The following is a 15,571-nucleotide window of genomic DNA, read 5'->3' on the forward strand; positions in this document are numbered from 1 at the left end:
AGAATTTCTTTGTAACAAGTACTTCAAGTTTGATAGTGGAACGGAGAACTGCTCTCTCCTCCAGAGTAGGTCACTTTGACCGAATTGGGTAAACAAATTTATTGTGTCCTTTTCTTTCTCGCCATTTATCTTTTGATTTGTGATTATTATTGTCGTTCGCTTATTTGATTGCTTAATCGTATTTGCTCCACACATCAAGTTTATTAGTGTAAGATTTAATCGAATTCACAACAGTTCCTCTACTATTTTATTTTTTTATTTGTTTGGTTGGATTTGTGCTTTCACTTAGGTTGTTAGAACTATTATTATTTGGTTTCCTTGGTATTAGTTGCTATTGAGTTTTTTGCTCCACTCTTTATTATTGTTGATTTGAACAAAGAGGTTCGAATCCACAATAATTGACACCTACCGTGAACTTTTGGTTCAAATTTGTCAAGTGACCACGAAAGGGGTCCAATTGGGATATTGATAAGTTTACTACAGAGAATGACTTTGATTTATAAAAGGTCAAGATGCAAGCTATTTTTTATCAAAAAAATGTAAAGATGTAAAGATATTTCTTAAAAAATGTAAAGATGCATTGAAAGGGGAGACATTGATGCCGGAAACCTTTACAGAAGCTAGCGCAAAAGATGGATTAGATAATATTTATTCTGTCATAAGTAAAACTACTAAAAAATCACATTTATTGTATCATAACTGCAAAACATTTGACATGGAGGAGCTTGAGTTTCAATCTTGGAAGTCCCTCTTCTTCGTACATGTTTAATTTTAGCCACTAGACAATTTAATTAAAAAAAAAATCACATTTTCGATTTCAAAATCCTTTAGTACATATTAGTATTTAGCTTTCAAATATCCCGTTCCAATAAATATAATAGCATTTGTAACAAATTTTGGATGCATTCAAGGTGTTTTCGATTTACGAGTAAAAAAAGACACTAATCCATCGAAATATAAAGAACCATTTAAGAGTTGACATCGCCAAACAAATGCTCTTTTATTATATGATGAGCTTCTATTTTTCATTATGAACATTCTAATAGCACAATAAGCTACTTATAAATTTTATGGTTACAATTTTCGTAGAATTATATGAGCACCATATTGAGGTTGAAGCGTAATTACCGTAGAAGGGGCATGAGCATAGGTTGGAGAAAGTTCAAATGAGAAATGTTGTAATATCATTGCTATTGCTATCTTTGCTTCCAATATGGAAAAGTTTTGCCCAATGCAAATTCTAGGACCCCCACCAAATGGAAAAAATGCATTTTTTCCATTTGTTGCTTTCAAAACACCTTCAGAGAATCTCTCAGGATTGAACACCTTAGCATCATCACCCCATAGTTCTATGTCATGGTGAACCAAAATTATCGATAACAAAAGTTGTACTCCGACAGGTAATGTTAGGTTTCCAAGTTTCACATCTTTGTGAGCAGTTCGAGCTAGCGCAATTACTGGTGGATATAACCTAAGAACCTCATATAAAATCATGGTAACCTGTCTCAAAAAGAGTTATGTCCAACATAAGTATCAAAGAAAATAATGTTTATTACGAACGGAAGAAACAATACTTACAATCTTAAGATGACTTAGCCCATCAAAATCTGGTTTTTTGTTGCCGAAAACCTGTAATACTTCCTCCCTTGCACGTGCTTGCCAAACAGGGTACCTACTCAACAACACCATTGTCCAAACAAGCAAAACTGAAGTGGTCTCTTGCCCTGCAAAGTAGAATAGCTTGCATTCTTCTATTACATCTTCAAGATTCATTCCGACATTTTTATTGTTGTCGTTTTCTTTGATTTCCTTGTGATTTGATTCCAGAAGTATCCCTAATAAATCGTCCTTAGTTGCTTCACCTGCTTTTAGTGCGCTCTCTCTCTTGTTAATCATATCGGTAAGGGAAGCTTTAACCTCTCTGGCAATTTGCTTCATCCTCCTATGGGTAGGAGTGGGTAGAAACCTTCAAAATAAATATAATTAGTCTTGTAATTAATATGATATGAAGGGATTGCTAATTCCTGAATCTTGTTCTTCCGAAGTGAACAATTTACTTAGAATATACAATACTATAAACCATTCATTAATTAATAATCAATAGTTGTTATTATAAGCACAAATAGTCCAACTTCTGTCGTGCTAGCTCAATTTTATTAAACAAAACTATCAATTTTAGGGATTCATTTGATTTGCTAAAAAATAAGGGAGTGAACATGATAACTCTAGTTGAACTGTGTTTAATTTTAAAACAATTTCGGAAACTGGATAAAAATCGAAATTTTTGTCCCTCACTAAATGACCGAACAACTTTTTGTTCCAAACACAAGTTATCTAAAAATACTAACATAATATGTTCAACACCATAAGTTTGTTCTCTGTTGTTCTATATAGCACTTACATTTTGCAAACCAAACAGAAACTAGAGGCGCCAAATCTCCATTTACTATATCTCATCTTTCCTTCACGGTTATCAGTTAGAAATGAGCACATACTATAACATATTGATTTTTAATGGTGCTTGACTGCTTGTTACTTGCTAATAAAACAATTTATGGTAAAATCTTTGTGACGTAAAATAAAATTTCTTTGATTGTTAATCATAAATAGTTGCGAAATAATGTTTCCAGCGATAAATGTCAGAAATATATGGCGAGTGTCGTTCAATAGAATAAAACTCATTTCATAAGCTTAATCTTGCATTAATCAACAAGAAATTCGATACACGAATTAGTCAATTACCTCCATCCAGGGATGTAAGCTTTCATCATAACTGTTTTTGCAAGTTCAGCTTGCTCGATTTGAAGTTGAAATATTCTCCTTCCTTCTTCATAACTACTTCCAAATGCTGTTCGTGAAATAACATCACTTGCCAAGTTTTGAAGGAAGGGCCATACGTCCATTTCACATGATCCATCCGATGACAACGTTGTCTCCCATTTTCTAATCAGATCATCGCAACTTTTAAAGAATATCGGTAACATGATCTGTGGCGTAAAAGATAGTAAAGAGGAGTCAAACTAAGCATGTGTGCATTAACAATTAAAATAATGTTTTGTAACATAGGAAACTTGCCTTTAGTTTTTCTACATGGAATGCAGGATTTATGATCTTTCTGTGCTTGCTCCACCGTTCTCCCTCAAGGTTTACAAGACCTTTAATTAGTAACTTAACAAGCGGATTCGCATTTGGCTTTGGGAAATCGTAGGATTTGTTAAGTACATCTTTAATTAGCTCAGGATCTGCAATGTTCAACCTTGGTACTGGTCCAAACCAGATAAAAGAATTCTTCCCTGAAGTACAAAGATATACAAAACGAGTTAAGATATAGAGTGCAATGTTCAGAACCTAGTGGCAAGTATGATCACTGATCGGAGCTTAATATGATTATTGATCTTATGCAGTAGATTGGATCGTGATCCATTCAATCCAATTCAATAAACCACATTCATCTTGCACAATAGATTGGATGGATGGTGGATCGGCATAGTGAGCATCACTGTTCGTTTAAAATATCAATACAACATTTAGTAATTGTTTTTACTAATAAACCATTTTTCATTAATACAGTATTTTTGTTTTTTTTTTATCAGTTAGTGTGGTTAAAAATTTAATAAGTTGAGTGTTCGGGGTTCGAATCCCGACTTCTGCGTGATGTCCCTATCAACTGAGCTAAGCTCTCGAGAACGATACAACATGTCTTTCTTTACCTCACTACTCCACTAACAACTACTCCCTCCGGTCCTATATACTTCTTCCGTCTCAAAATATAAGCAAAAGGTGGTCAACAAAAGTGGATTTATTTGGTTCAAATCTATAACCAAATACATCAAGTTTCTTTGACCCACTTTTGTTTATATTTTGGGACGGATGGAGTATATATATGGTCTAGATACTTTAGATTTTTAATAAATCTAATGTATTTGATCGATAATATGATCTAAATACATTGGATTTTTAATAAATCTATAAAGTAAACTTTCTCTTATATATAAGATCGAAGGGAGTACTACTATGTATTAATAATTGGGTATTGCTAACTAGTGTCCCCGGGCACTAGTTAAGGAGCTAAAAAAATGAAATAAAAGAAAAGTTATGTATTGAAGCAATCAAAATTTATACTTGAGGAGTGCTAGCAACACACTCTTTAACAAACACACTCTAACACACTTTCTTCTATTGGTTAAAATTTATATGGGTCTCATAAAAGTTATATGGGTCCACATTTTTTTATGGGACCCATGTGAATTTCAACCAATAAAAAAGAGTGTGTTGAAGTGTATTTATTAAAGAGTGTGTTGCTAGCATTATTCTTTATACTTTTCATGTATTGACTACACAATAATCAAGAAAAAATTTCTAAGCTTAAATTCTTAACTAGTGCCCTAGGACATTACTCCCTCCGTCCCAAAATATAAGCAAAAATGAGTTAATAAAAATGAATGTATCTGGACTAAATTTTAAACCAAATTCATCAACTTTTATTGACCTACTTTTGCTTATATTTTGGGACGAAGAGAGGATTTAGCATTTGCTTTAATAATTTAGTACATGAACTTCTTTTATTATTAAAAACAACACAATTACATTCTCTTTCAGGTGTGCAAAATTAAAATAGGACCAGGACGCCTAGAGATGTACAATCAAATATTTTATTTTTTCCTCTACAATTAATTGCCAATGTATGTTGGTCGTATTGGTAAGGAGTAAACCAATTAATACTCCCTTTCGTAACTATTATAAATAAAAAATCACTTTTTAAGTTCATTAAAAAAGTAATGTATCCGGTATATATATATATATATATATATATAGAGGTTAGATACATAACTTTTTCAATGAATCAACGAAAAATTGAATAATCCCAACAAAATAAAAAATACTAGCAAGAGTTGGAAGGAATTAAAAGAGACATACCATGTTTTTCAAAACTTTGATGGATAAAGGAATACACACGAGGAGCAATATCATCAGAAAGATTCATAGGTTTAGATGTTGCTTCCTTTCTCATCTTAAGAAAATCTTTTATGTCTCCAACTAAAAATCTATATGAATTCCCTTTAAGTCCTTGTTCTCTTAGTAATTTTTCTAGCTTCTTTGGCTTAAACCATACCCAATTCAAAATCCTCCATGCCCATGTGAGTGTAAGTATAATCACGGTGAAAAGAATTATTACTGTAGTTGCAGTAGCCATTTCTGTGTTGACTTTAGAGTATTTGGTGAATGAAAGGAATTAGCGGAAGTTTATATGTGCTTTCATGTAATGAAGACAAACTATTCACACCATATCCGTATGTCATTGATGACCTAATTTTTTTTGTCGGTTTCACACTTCATATAACAGCCATGGTAAGATTAATCTGCATAGATTCTGTCATCAATCGACCATGGTAAATGGTAATGTCCTAAATTTTGTGTGTTGTCAAGTACGAGAAATCTGCATAGTCGTTAAAATTTTATCTTTTAAAGTAAATAAGTGAAAATATTAGAGTTTGAATTTTGATCATTATATATAAAATGTAATGTTCCTGCAGGACTGAGTTATGATCACTGGGACTCCACTACCCTAAATTATAAAATAAAATAAAATTTATGCTAATTAAGAAAAACAAAATATAATAATTTAGTATGATTTTTTTGTTCTTTTTCTTGAAATAATTTAAAGTATGACTTTTTATTTTTTCGTTAAAATAAATTTCATAAAAATATATAAAAATAATTTTTATTGCACCAAAAAAAATATTAATCAAAACATTGAGCTCAACTTGTGTTTTTCTTACCAAACAAAAATTCCTGTTTTTTTTATTTTATGTGAATTGAGTTCTAGACCTCACCAATATAATTGTTTTTATTTGAATTGGTTACAACTCACCAATGTCAGATAAATCTTAAGATTCATAAGACACTTACAAATTATTCTTTAAGAGCACTAGAGTTGAACTCACACCATTGTAGGGGTATGAGTCAACTTTTTACCAACTAAATCTATTGTGTGTGCCTCAAAATTCGTTTGGAAACCACAAAATGAAGGTTAAACATGATAGAAAATGAAAGGTGTTTAAGACGGATTGTGTGGTGGTTTAAAAAGAAGCTTTTTAGGAGTTGAAGGGATTTTCTCTAGACATGAGAGGTATGTGCCTCCCCGCCAGAAGTCAGAGGGGATACTTGAGGTGTCCGTCTCAATTTATGTATTCTACTTATTTTGTATCATTTGTGAAGGAAGAGAATGATTATAGTGAGAGAAACAAAAGAGATGAAATTCTTAAGTGAGAAAACCTGAGTGTTTAGTGCTCTTTAGAGTAGATTTAAAGATAGAAAACACATCACAAACACCTTGGGCGGGAGATAAAAAATTGGAGAAATTAGGTATTGCTCTTGGAGAGCAATTTCTTAGTGCTTTTGTTAAATCTCTTGTTTAAAAAATGAGATTGAAAAATGAGTAAAAATTATATATGAATAATGGAACAGTGAGCTACTTTCTCCCTAAGACATAAGTCATTGTTGGGGCGAACAAGATAACAAATTTATTTTAAGTGTTTTGTTCCTTTTTACTAATTTTTGTTATTTGTTTGGTTGGATTTGTGTCAATTGCTTGGTTTCATTTGTATTAGTTATTGATTGATTTTTTTTCTCCACTGTTTGTTATTGTTGATTGGCTAAATTGCACTTTTGGCTCTTTAAGTTTCAAAAACTTACAATTTTGGCCCCCTAATTTTCAAAATAGCAGTTTTGACTCATATCTTTACTCACTTTTACAAAAGGCCTGTTTTGACCAAATCAACACTTAAGTGACTCAGATGCCGCATCAACTTCTTTTGTCATCTAATAATTAAAATACTAAATAAAAAGTTGGGGTTTCCATTGTTTGCTATTTTTTGTTTTTGACAAAATTGTTTGCTAATTTTGGACACCGATCATCCAAAAAAAGAGGAGAGCACTGATGCCGACGGCTACATAGAAAATATTGTAATGTGCCATCAGCACCAATAGATACATTCTTTGATGATTCATTGAAGGAATCTAATCTAAATTGAGTAAATCATCATCATTGTGAATGAATCTTTCTACCAGGATCCCCACCCCACCTCTGTTTTTTTTCCTGAGTGTTTCATGGTTTCCATCTCTTTAATTTCATCGCAAGATTATTCACAAATCTGAGCTTTTGTGTGGGATTATAAAAAAAACATTTACTTAAAAAAACAAGGTCCTTTCATGGCACACAAAAATCATGGATCTTGGTAAATATAACTTGGAGATGGACAAATTAAAGAGTGCTTGATGAGAACCAAATGAATGTATAAAGAAGATTTTGATGAAGGATGTGAGAGGAAGGATGTAGTGTATGAGAATTTGATGAAGGCTACCAAGGAAGGATGTAATGTATAAACCGCAGAAGATATTGTGCGCCGGATCCAATAATAACAACCAATGAAAATTGAAAAACAACTTTGCTATTTTGAAAATTAGATGACAAAATGTGGCAGCTGAGTCAGTTAGGTGACTTGCCACATCAACGTTGACTGGGTTAAAATAGGCCTTTTGCAAAATGGGGTAAAAATAGGGGGCCAAAACTGCTATTTTGAAAATTAGGAGGACAAAATTGCAAGTTTTTGAAACTTAGGGGGCAAAAAATGCAATGTAACCTTGTTGATTTAAAGAAAGAGATTCGAATTCACAACAATTGACACATACCGTGTGATTTAGGTTCAGGTTTAATTTGTTAAGTGAGCATTAAAGGGGTCCAAGTGGGATATGGATAAGTTTACTAGATATATACTCCCTCCTGCCTCATTTGTAAGCAAATATACCAATTTGCACACTTATTAAGAAGTTACTTTTTTGTCTTGATTTTATGTAAGGAGAATGTTAACTTGTGCCCTATTAGGTACTATGTCTTATTGTAGAACTAGTACCTATTAGGTACAATTTTGTTTTTGCTCCAATGGGAGTACATATTAGGTACTAGTACTTAAAAATATAAGTACCACCATTGGAGATGATCTAAGGGCACAAGTTAACATTCTCCTACTTATATTTAAGGCCAAAAGTTTTTGTTGACTTTTGCTTCTAAATAAGGTCCGAGAGAATATATATAATGACTTTTATTTAGAGAAGGTCAAGATGCAAGCAATTTGGGTCAACAAAAATGTAAAGATGCATTGAAAGGTGAGACATTGATGCTAAAGACCTTTATCGAAGGGCAAAAGACGAATAAGATAACATTTATGGTGTCATTAGTTAAACTGCTAAAAAAATCAGATTTATTGTATGATAACTACAAAAACATTTGATAAAAATAAATAAAACTCATATGATGTTTAATTTTAGCCACCAGATTATTTGATAAAAAAAATAAATAAAACTCACATTTTCAATTTCAAAATCCTATAGTACATTCCAATACATATATAAGCATTTGAAACAAATTTTTTTATGCACTCAAGGTGTTTTCGATTTACGAGTAAAAAAAATACTAATCCATCAAAGTATAGAGAATCACTTAAGAGTTGATATCTCCAAACAAATGCTCTTTTATTATGTGAAGAAGTTCTATTTTTCATTATGAGCATTCTAATTAATAGCACAATAATAAGCTATTTATAAATTTTATATGGTTACAATTTTCGTAGAATTATATGAGCACCATATTGAGGTTGAAGCGTAATTACCTTAGCAGGGGCATGAGCATAGGTTGGAGAAAGTTCAAATGAGAAATGTTGTAATATCATTGCTATTGCTATCTTTGCTTCCAATATGGAAAAGTTTTGTCCAATGCAAATTCTAGGACCCCCACCAAATGGAAAAAATGCATTTTTTCCATTTGTTGCTTTCAAAACACCTTCAGAAAATCTCTCAGGATTGAACACCTTAGCGTCATCACCCCATAGTTCTATGTCATGGTGAACCAAAATTATTGATAAGAAAAGCTGTACTCCGATAGGTAGTGTTAGGTTTCCAAGTTTCACATCTTTGTGAGCAGTTCGAGCTAGCGCGATTACTGGTGGGTATAACCTAAGAACCTCATACAAAATCATGGTAACCTGTCTCAAAAAGAGTTATGTCCATCGTAAGTATCAAAGCGTATATTGTTTATATCAAAAGCGTATATTGTTTATTAAGAACAGAAGAAACAATACTTACAATCTTAAGATGACTTAGCCCATCAAAATCAGGTTTCTTGTTGTTGCCGAAGACTTGGAATACTTCCTCCCTCGCACGTGCTTGCCAATCAGGGTACCTACTCAATAATACAATTGTCCAAACAAGCAAAACTGAAGTGGTCTCTTGCCCTGCAAAGTAGAATAGCTTGCATTCCTCTATTACATCTTCAAGATTCATTCCGACATTCTTATTGTTGTCGTTTTCTTTGATTTCCTTGTGATTTGATTCCAGAAGTATACCTAATAAATCGTCATTAGTTGCTTCGCCTGCTTTTATTGCACTCTCTCTCTTGTTAATCATATCGGTGAGGGAAGCTTTAACATCTCTTGCAATTTGCTTCATCCTCCTATGGGTAGTAGTTGGTAGAAACCTTCAAAATAAAATAATTAGTCTAGTAATTAATATGATATGAAGAGATTGCTATTTCTAGAGTCTTGTTCTTCTAAAGTGAGCAATTTACTTAGAATATACAAATACTATAAACCATTGATTATTTAATAATCAATAGTTGTTATTATAAGCACAAATAGCCCAACTTTTGTCATGCTAGCTCAATATTAATAGCTTAGTCCAACTTCTGTCGTGCTAGCACAAAATAGTTATTAATGTAATTTTAGTTAATAATAATTTCTCCTTACCAATTTTAGGGATTCATTCGATTTGCTAAAAAATAAGGGAGGGAATATAATAATTTCGGTTGCACCGTGTTTTTTAAAACAATTCTGGGAATTGGACAAATTGAGGGACAAGTGAGTCGAGAAAAACTGAAATTTTTGTCCCCCACTAAATGACAGAACTAGGACTGTTCATTATTAACTGTGAACCGAACCGCCAAACCGAACTGGAAATAACCGAACCATATTATAAGTTTACGAACCAAACCATTAATCTCAGTACAGTTCTCTAACTATTAAATGAACCGTGGTTAACCAAACCAAACTGTGGATAACCGAACCGTAAACTCAACACTTAAAAACAAAAAATTTCTCAATTTTCAGTTTTTCACGTGATCTCAAACTTAACCGAACCATTGTTGTTTGTTATTGTTTCGTTTCATATATCAGTGATATTCACATGTCAGTATTCTTGGAGCACCAGTGATGATATATTCTTCAACATGTTTTTAGAAATCGATAAGAACGAAAGTGACTCCAGTCCAAGTAACTGTTAATATGGTTAACAATTTGTAAGGCTCCAAAACTTTGAGATTTGTAAGGTTAACAATTCCATCATCAATTGTTCCATTAATTCTATTAAGTGGCAATGATATTTCTGTGAGTGAAACAGCATCATAAATATCAATTGAAACCTGCTCTAAATCTCTCAAGCTTAGAACATGCTCCTAAACCAGTATCAATAAAACCAGCAAAATCATTGGATAATAATCCAAGAATCTTATTTAAGTTGAAGAGGAAAAACTTATTGCATATGTAGCAGTTCTTCAACTTATTGCATGTCATGTCTAGCAAATTTGAATTTACAAGTCTATAAATCAATATTTCTAGTTTATTCATCTATAAGCCATAAAAATTGATTATTATAGTGTATGTTTGAATTTTCTAAAAAATGGTCAAAAAATGGTAAAAAACCAAAAAAGATGTGTAACAGTTCGGTTAACAGTTCAGTTAACCACACAAACAGTTCAGTTCAATGTGCTTAACATTTCGGTTCGGTTAAGAATTAAAAACCGGTTAACTGAACCATAATTACAGTTCGGTTCAGTTTGGCTATAAACCATAACGGTTCGGTTCGGTTTTTTCGAACCATTGTTATGGTTCGGTTCGGTTATTTGACAAAACCGAACCATGAACTGTCCTAGACGGAACAACTTTTTGTTCCAAGTACATGTTGTCTAAAACTATGTTCAACACCGTAAAAATTTGTTCTGTGTTGTTCGGTCTAGTACTTAACTTTTGCAAATCAAACAGCACCTAGAGGAGCCAAATCTCCATTTACTATATCTCATCTTTAATCTTAGTCACATTAAAACAAAATTTCTTTTGAGTTTCATTCAATAGAATAAAACTCATTTCACAAGCTTAATCTTGTGTTAATTAACAAGAAGTTCGATACACAACTTAGTCAATTACCTCCATCCAGGGATGTAAGCTTTCAGCAGAACTGTTTTTGCAAGTTCAGCTTGCTCGATTTGAAGTTGAAATATTCTCCTACCTTCTTCATAACTACTTCCAAATGCTGTTCGAGAAATAACATCACTTGCCAAGTTTTGAAGGAAAGGCCATACGTCCATTTCACATGATCCATCTGATGACAAACTATTCTCCCATTTGCTAATCAGATCATCGCAACTTTTGAAGAATATTGGTAACATGATCTGTGGCGTAAAAGATAAAGAGGAGTTAACATTCCTCAAGTCAAACTAAGCACGTATGCATTAAGAATTAAAACGGCGAGAGAGGAGTTAAAGGGAAACTTGCCTTCAGTTTTTCTATATGGAATGCAGGGTTTATTATCTTTCTGTGCTTGCTCCACTGTTCTCCCTCGAGGTTTACAAGACCTTTAATTAGTAACTTGATAAGTGGATTCGCGTCTGGCTTTCGGAAGTCATCATATTTGTTAAGTACATCTTTAATTAGCTCAGGATCTGAGATGTTCAACCTTGGTACTGGTCCAAGCCAGATAAAAGAATTCTTCCCTGAAGTACAAACATATACAAAAAGAGGTAAGATACAGTGCAAAGTTCTAGATCACACGCAATGTTCAGAACCTAGCGGCAAGCATGATCACCTATTGGTGATCACTATTACCATCACGGCATCACTGATCAATGATGCACCAAAAATTCTTGAGTTTGAAATAACAGTAGGATGATAATTAGGATGGTCATTAGTAGTTAGTAGATAGTTGAATGCAATGCAATTGTAAGGTACTGAATGATAAATAGTTAGGGAGATTAATTGAGGAGGTTAGGCAATAAACCAAAGTTATTTTCTTCTGTATGTTCCCTCAACAAAAGTTGTTAAAAAAACAACTACAAACTATTTCTTCCATATTGGTATTTTCTGTGTTCTGTTATTAGAATAACTGTGCCTAAAGCAAACATAGTGAAAGAAATGGTATTCTCTACACACTTACCAAAATAACTATCATATTAATATTACCTCATTGATCTTACGCAGTAGATTGGATCGCGATCCATTCAATCCAATTCAATAAACCACATTCATCTTGCACAATAGATTGGATGGATGTTGTAAATAGTAGTAATAGACTAATAGTAGTAGTATTATTAGTAGTTAGGGGTGGCAAAACGTGTCAATCTGCCCCGCCACCAACTTTGCTGAAAAAGGGGCGGGACAACTTAGATGAGCAGGTTGCAACTCTCACCCCACCTCACCCCTCGATGGGTTTTTGGAGCAGCAGGTTGACTCGCTTAGTTACGAAACTCAAGGTAATCCGACAATCATTACACAAGCAGTAAAACTCTTAAAGTTTATTTATCTGTAGCGAGAATATAGGCTAATAGTCGCAAAAAATATAACGATTCAATACAAAAACTTGAAAATGTAAATCATTTTTTTAAAATGACCCGGCAGGCGGGCAACCCGCCCCATCACTGTTCCATTTTTCAGCAGGCCAACAGGGCTGGCCAAGTACAGATATGATCAAATACTTTATTTTTTCTGCAGTGGATGCAGCACTACAGCATATGATCCAAGTACATATAGGATCAATGCAGCATTTAGTAATTTTTTCCACTAATATATCTTTATTTATTTTATTTCAACTACCTAACTACTCCACTAACTACTATTAACAGAAATATTTTAATATAAGAAACTTTTTTTATTATTAAAAACAACACAATTAATCATTTGTCTTAAGAAGTTTGCAAAACTAAAATGGGATGCCTAAACTAAGACATTAGGTTTAAGCGGTTAATGAGCTAAGTTCGACCCTTGGCGGGAACAATTATTAGCCAGACAATAGGTTTAAGTGGTCTAGGACGAATTGTTTGGGAGAACCTAAGTTCGACCCTTGGTGGGAACAATTATTGGCTAGACTTTACTTATCTTACGGCCGAATTCTGTATTACCGGTCCCCTTTCCCCTTAAATTCAATCTACAAATAACGATAATACATTTCAATATTTGAATTATGAACGTATTTTTAAAGGGCACATGTTAGTGTTTTTCAATACTTTATCGTGTCCCTGTCCCCCTACGATTAAATGTCAGTTGCTAATGTATGTTGTTGATAAGGAGTTGACTCATACTTCCCTCGACCTCAAAATCACTATTATAAACAAAAAATTCATTTTTCATATTCATTAAATAACCAGAGATACATTAGTTATTCGATAAATTTAAAAAATAATTGCAATAGTGATGGTACATAGGGTGTGTGTGAGTTCAACTGCTGTAGCTAATCTGTTACCCTAGTGACTATTGACTTGAGTCTCAACTCTCAATTTACCTAAACTTTTTTGTTATAAAAAGTCAACACTATAATTAAGTTGGGCACTCAAATCCAAGTATCAACGAAAAATTGAATAATCCTTAAAAAAAAAAAATATAACAGTTGGAGGAATTAAAAGAGACATACCATGTTTTTCAAGATTTTGATGGACAAAGGAATACACACGAGGAGCAATATCATCAGAAAGATTCATAGGTTTAGATGTTGCTTCCTTTCTCATCTTAAGAAAATCTTTTATGTCTCCAACTAAAAATCTATATGAATTCCCTTTTAGTCCTTGTTCTCTTAGCAATTTTTCTAGCTTCTTTGGCTTTAACCATACCCAATTCAAAATCCTCCATGCCCATGTGAGAGTAAGTATCATCACGGTTAAAAGAATTATTGATGTAGTTGTTGTAGCCATTTCTGTGTAGACTGTAGAGTATTTTGGGGATGAAAGAAATTAGAGGAAGTTGATAAAAGAAGAAGGTACACACAAATTAGTGGGGTAACAAAGAAATACTCCATCCGTCACTTAATATAAGTCGCATTTGAAAATTTTCACGTTTATTAAGAAAAGTTAATATTGTAATAAATGTGTATTTTTTTAGTATTATAATTATTATATTATTCTTTGCGAAAAGATGTATTTATAGTTTATTTTACGTATTTTAATGCAAAGTAGAATTATGTTTGAAAAAGTAATAATAAATGTGTCTAGCGAATTGAAAAGTGACTTATATATATAGCCGGGTATACGGATCAAGGTCCGTGGGCCGACCCGTTTAACCTGCAGCCCGCACAGACTTAAGACCAAATTTTTTTGGCCCGTTTACATTTTTACCCGTATGGGTTGGACCGTTAAAACCACTGGTTATGCAGGTTAAATCTAAGGGTTCGCGGGTTAGCTCGTGGCCCGCCTTCTTTTTTTATATAATTAATTAAAAAATTTATCAGATATAAATAACTTGTAACTTGGTCCATGTCCAAATTCAACTTTTTTAACCACAAAAAAAAAGAAAAGACTTAGTATAAACCCTAATTGTAAAAAGCAACAACACACTCCAATTTTAATCAAGTAGACAACAACACAAAATATCAGGATTCATAGATGTTCTTCTACTTATAATCTTTTGTTCTTTTTCACTATCTTTTACTTTGTCTTATATATACATTTGCTAGTATTTAAAAGATACATGTCCAAATTGGTAGTTATTTTTCTTGGGGGTATTTTCCGTTATTATGTTTTGAATAATTTGGTTACCTTGATGTGATTTAGTTAAGTTGAATCTGTTAATCTTTTTATGTTTTTTTTGGTACATGTAGAAAGTTTTTCTCACTAAAATGGACGGTACAAAAATGACAATAAGAATCAGTTGAATTTGATTTTAGTTGCATTACTTACAAAGAGAAGATAGATAAACTCAATGGTATCACAAACTTTATTTATTTTTATTTGTTAGTTACAATTTATATGTTATAACATAAAATTATTAATAATATATTTTTTTAAGCTTTCATTATATTAATATTTTACTAATTTAGTTTATTTGTTGAAAAAAGTGATTTTTTTTTGTTGTAATAGTCCGCGGGTTAACCGTTTAACCCGCGGGTTTATGCGGACCGAACTTGGACTTAATATTATAACTCGTTTATATTTGCCGACGGGCTTGTTCGCCCCGTTTAATATGCGTGTTTATGTGGGGCGGGTTAAACGGGGCGGGCTAACCCGCATACCCAGCTCTACTTATATATAGGGACAAATTTTTTCTTTAAAAGAGTGCTTATAATATACTCCCTCGATCCCATGTTACAAGAAAAAAAATCATTTTTTATTGTTCTAATAAGAAAAAATAATTCATTTTTAATAATTTTCAAGATTCACTTTTGCTTATTATCATGAAATTTAGGATGTGTTTGGTTCTGCGGTGGACATAATTGATTTTGACAGAATTGAGTTTAAAAGAATTGATTTTGAGAGAATAAATTA

At 32.6% G+C, this 15,571-nt stretch overlaps 3 protein-coding genes across 3 annotated transcripts in view; all 3 read right to left on the bottom strand.

Annotated features, from left to right (window-relative positions):
* The window catches only part of LOC123894994 (cytochrome P450 72A68-like), an 81,181-nt gene that overhangs the window by 18,691 nt on the left and 46,919 nt on the right, over nt 1-15,571 (bottom strand). The gene's annotated exons all lie outside the window — the stretch shown is intronic.
* Nucleotides 976-5,232, bottom strand: LOC123894998 (cytochrome P450 72A68-like). The gene is made up of 5 exons (XM_045945170.1): nt 4,918-5,232; nt 3,076-3,293; nt 2,743-2,987; nt 1,579-1,966; nt 976-1,500 (listed from the first exon to the last, which is right to left on the bottom strand). Exons 1-5 carry the CDS (start codon nt 5,192-5,194, stop codon nt 1,075-1,077), a joined length of 1,554 nt encoding a protein of 517 aa, XP_045801126.1. The 5' UTR covers nt 5,195-5,232; the 3' UTR covers nt 976-1,074.
* Nucleotides 8,516-14,123, bottom strand: LOC123894996 (cytochrome P450 72A68-like). The gene is made up of 5 exons (XM_045945169.1): nt 13,729-14,123; nt 11,601-11,818; nt 11,253-11,497; nt 9,142-9,532; nt 8,516-9,041 (listed from the first exon to the last, which is right to left on the bottom strand). Exons 1-5 carry the CDS (start codon nt 14,003-14,005, stop codon nt 8,616-8,618), a joined length of 1,557 nt encoding a protein of 518 aa, XP_045801125.1. The 5' UTR covers nt 14,006-14,123; the 3' UTR covers nt 8,516-8,615.

The sequence above is a fragment of the Trifolium pratense genome, linkage group LG7, assembly GCF_020283565.1.
Source record: "Trifolium pratense cultivar HEN17-A07 linkage group LG7, ARS_RC_1.1, whole genome shotgun sequence".
Taxonomy (NCBI): Eukaryota; Viridiplantae; Streptophyta; class Magnoliopsida; order Fabales; family Fabaceae; genus Trifolium; species Trifolium pratense.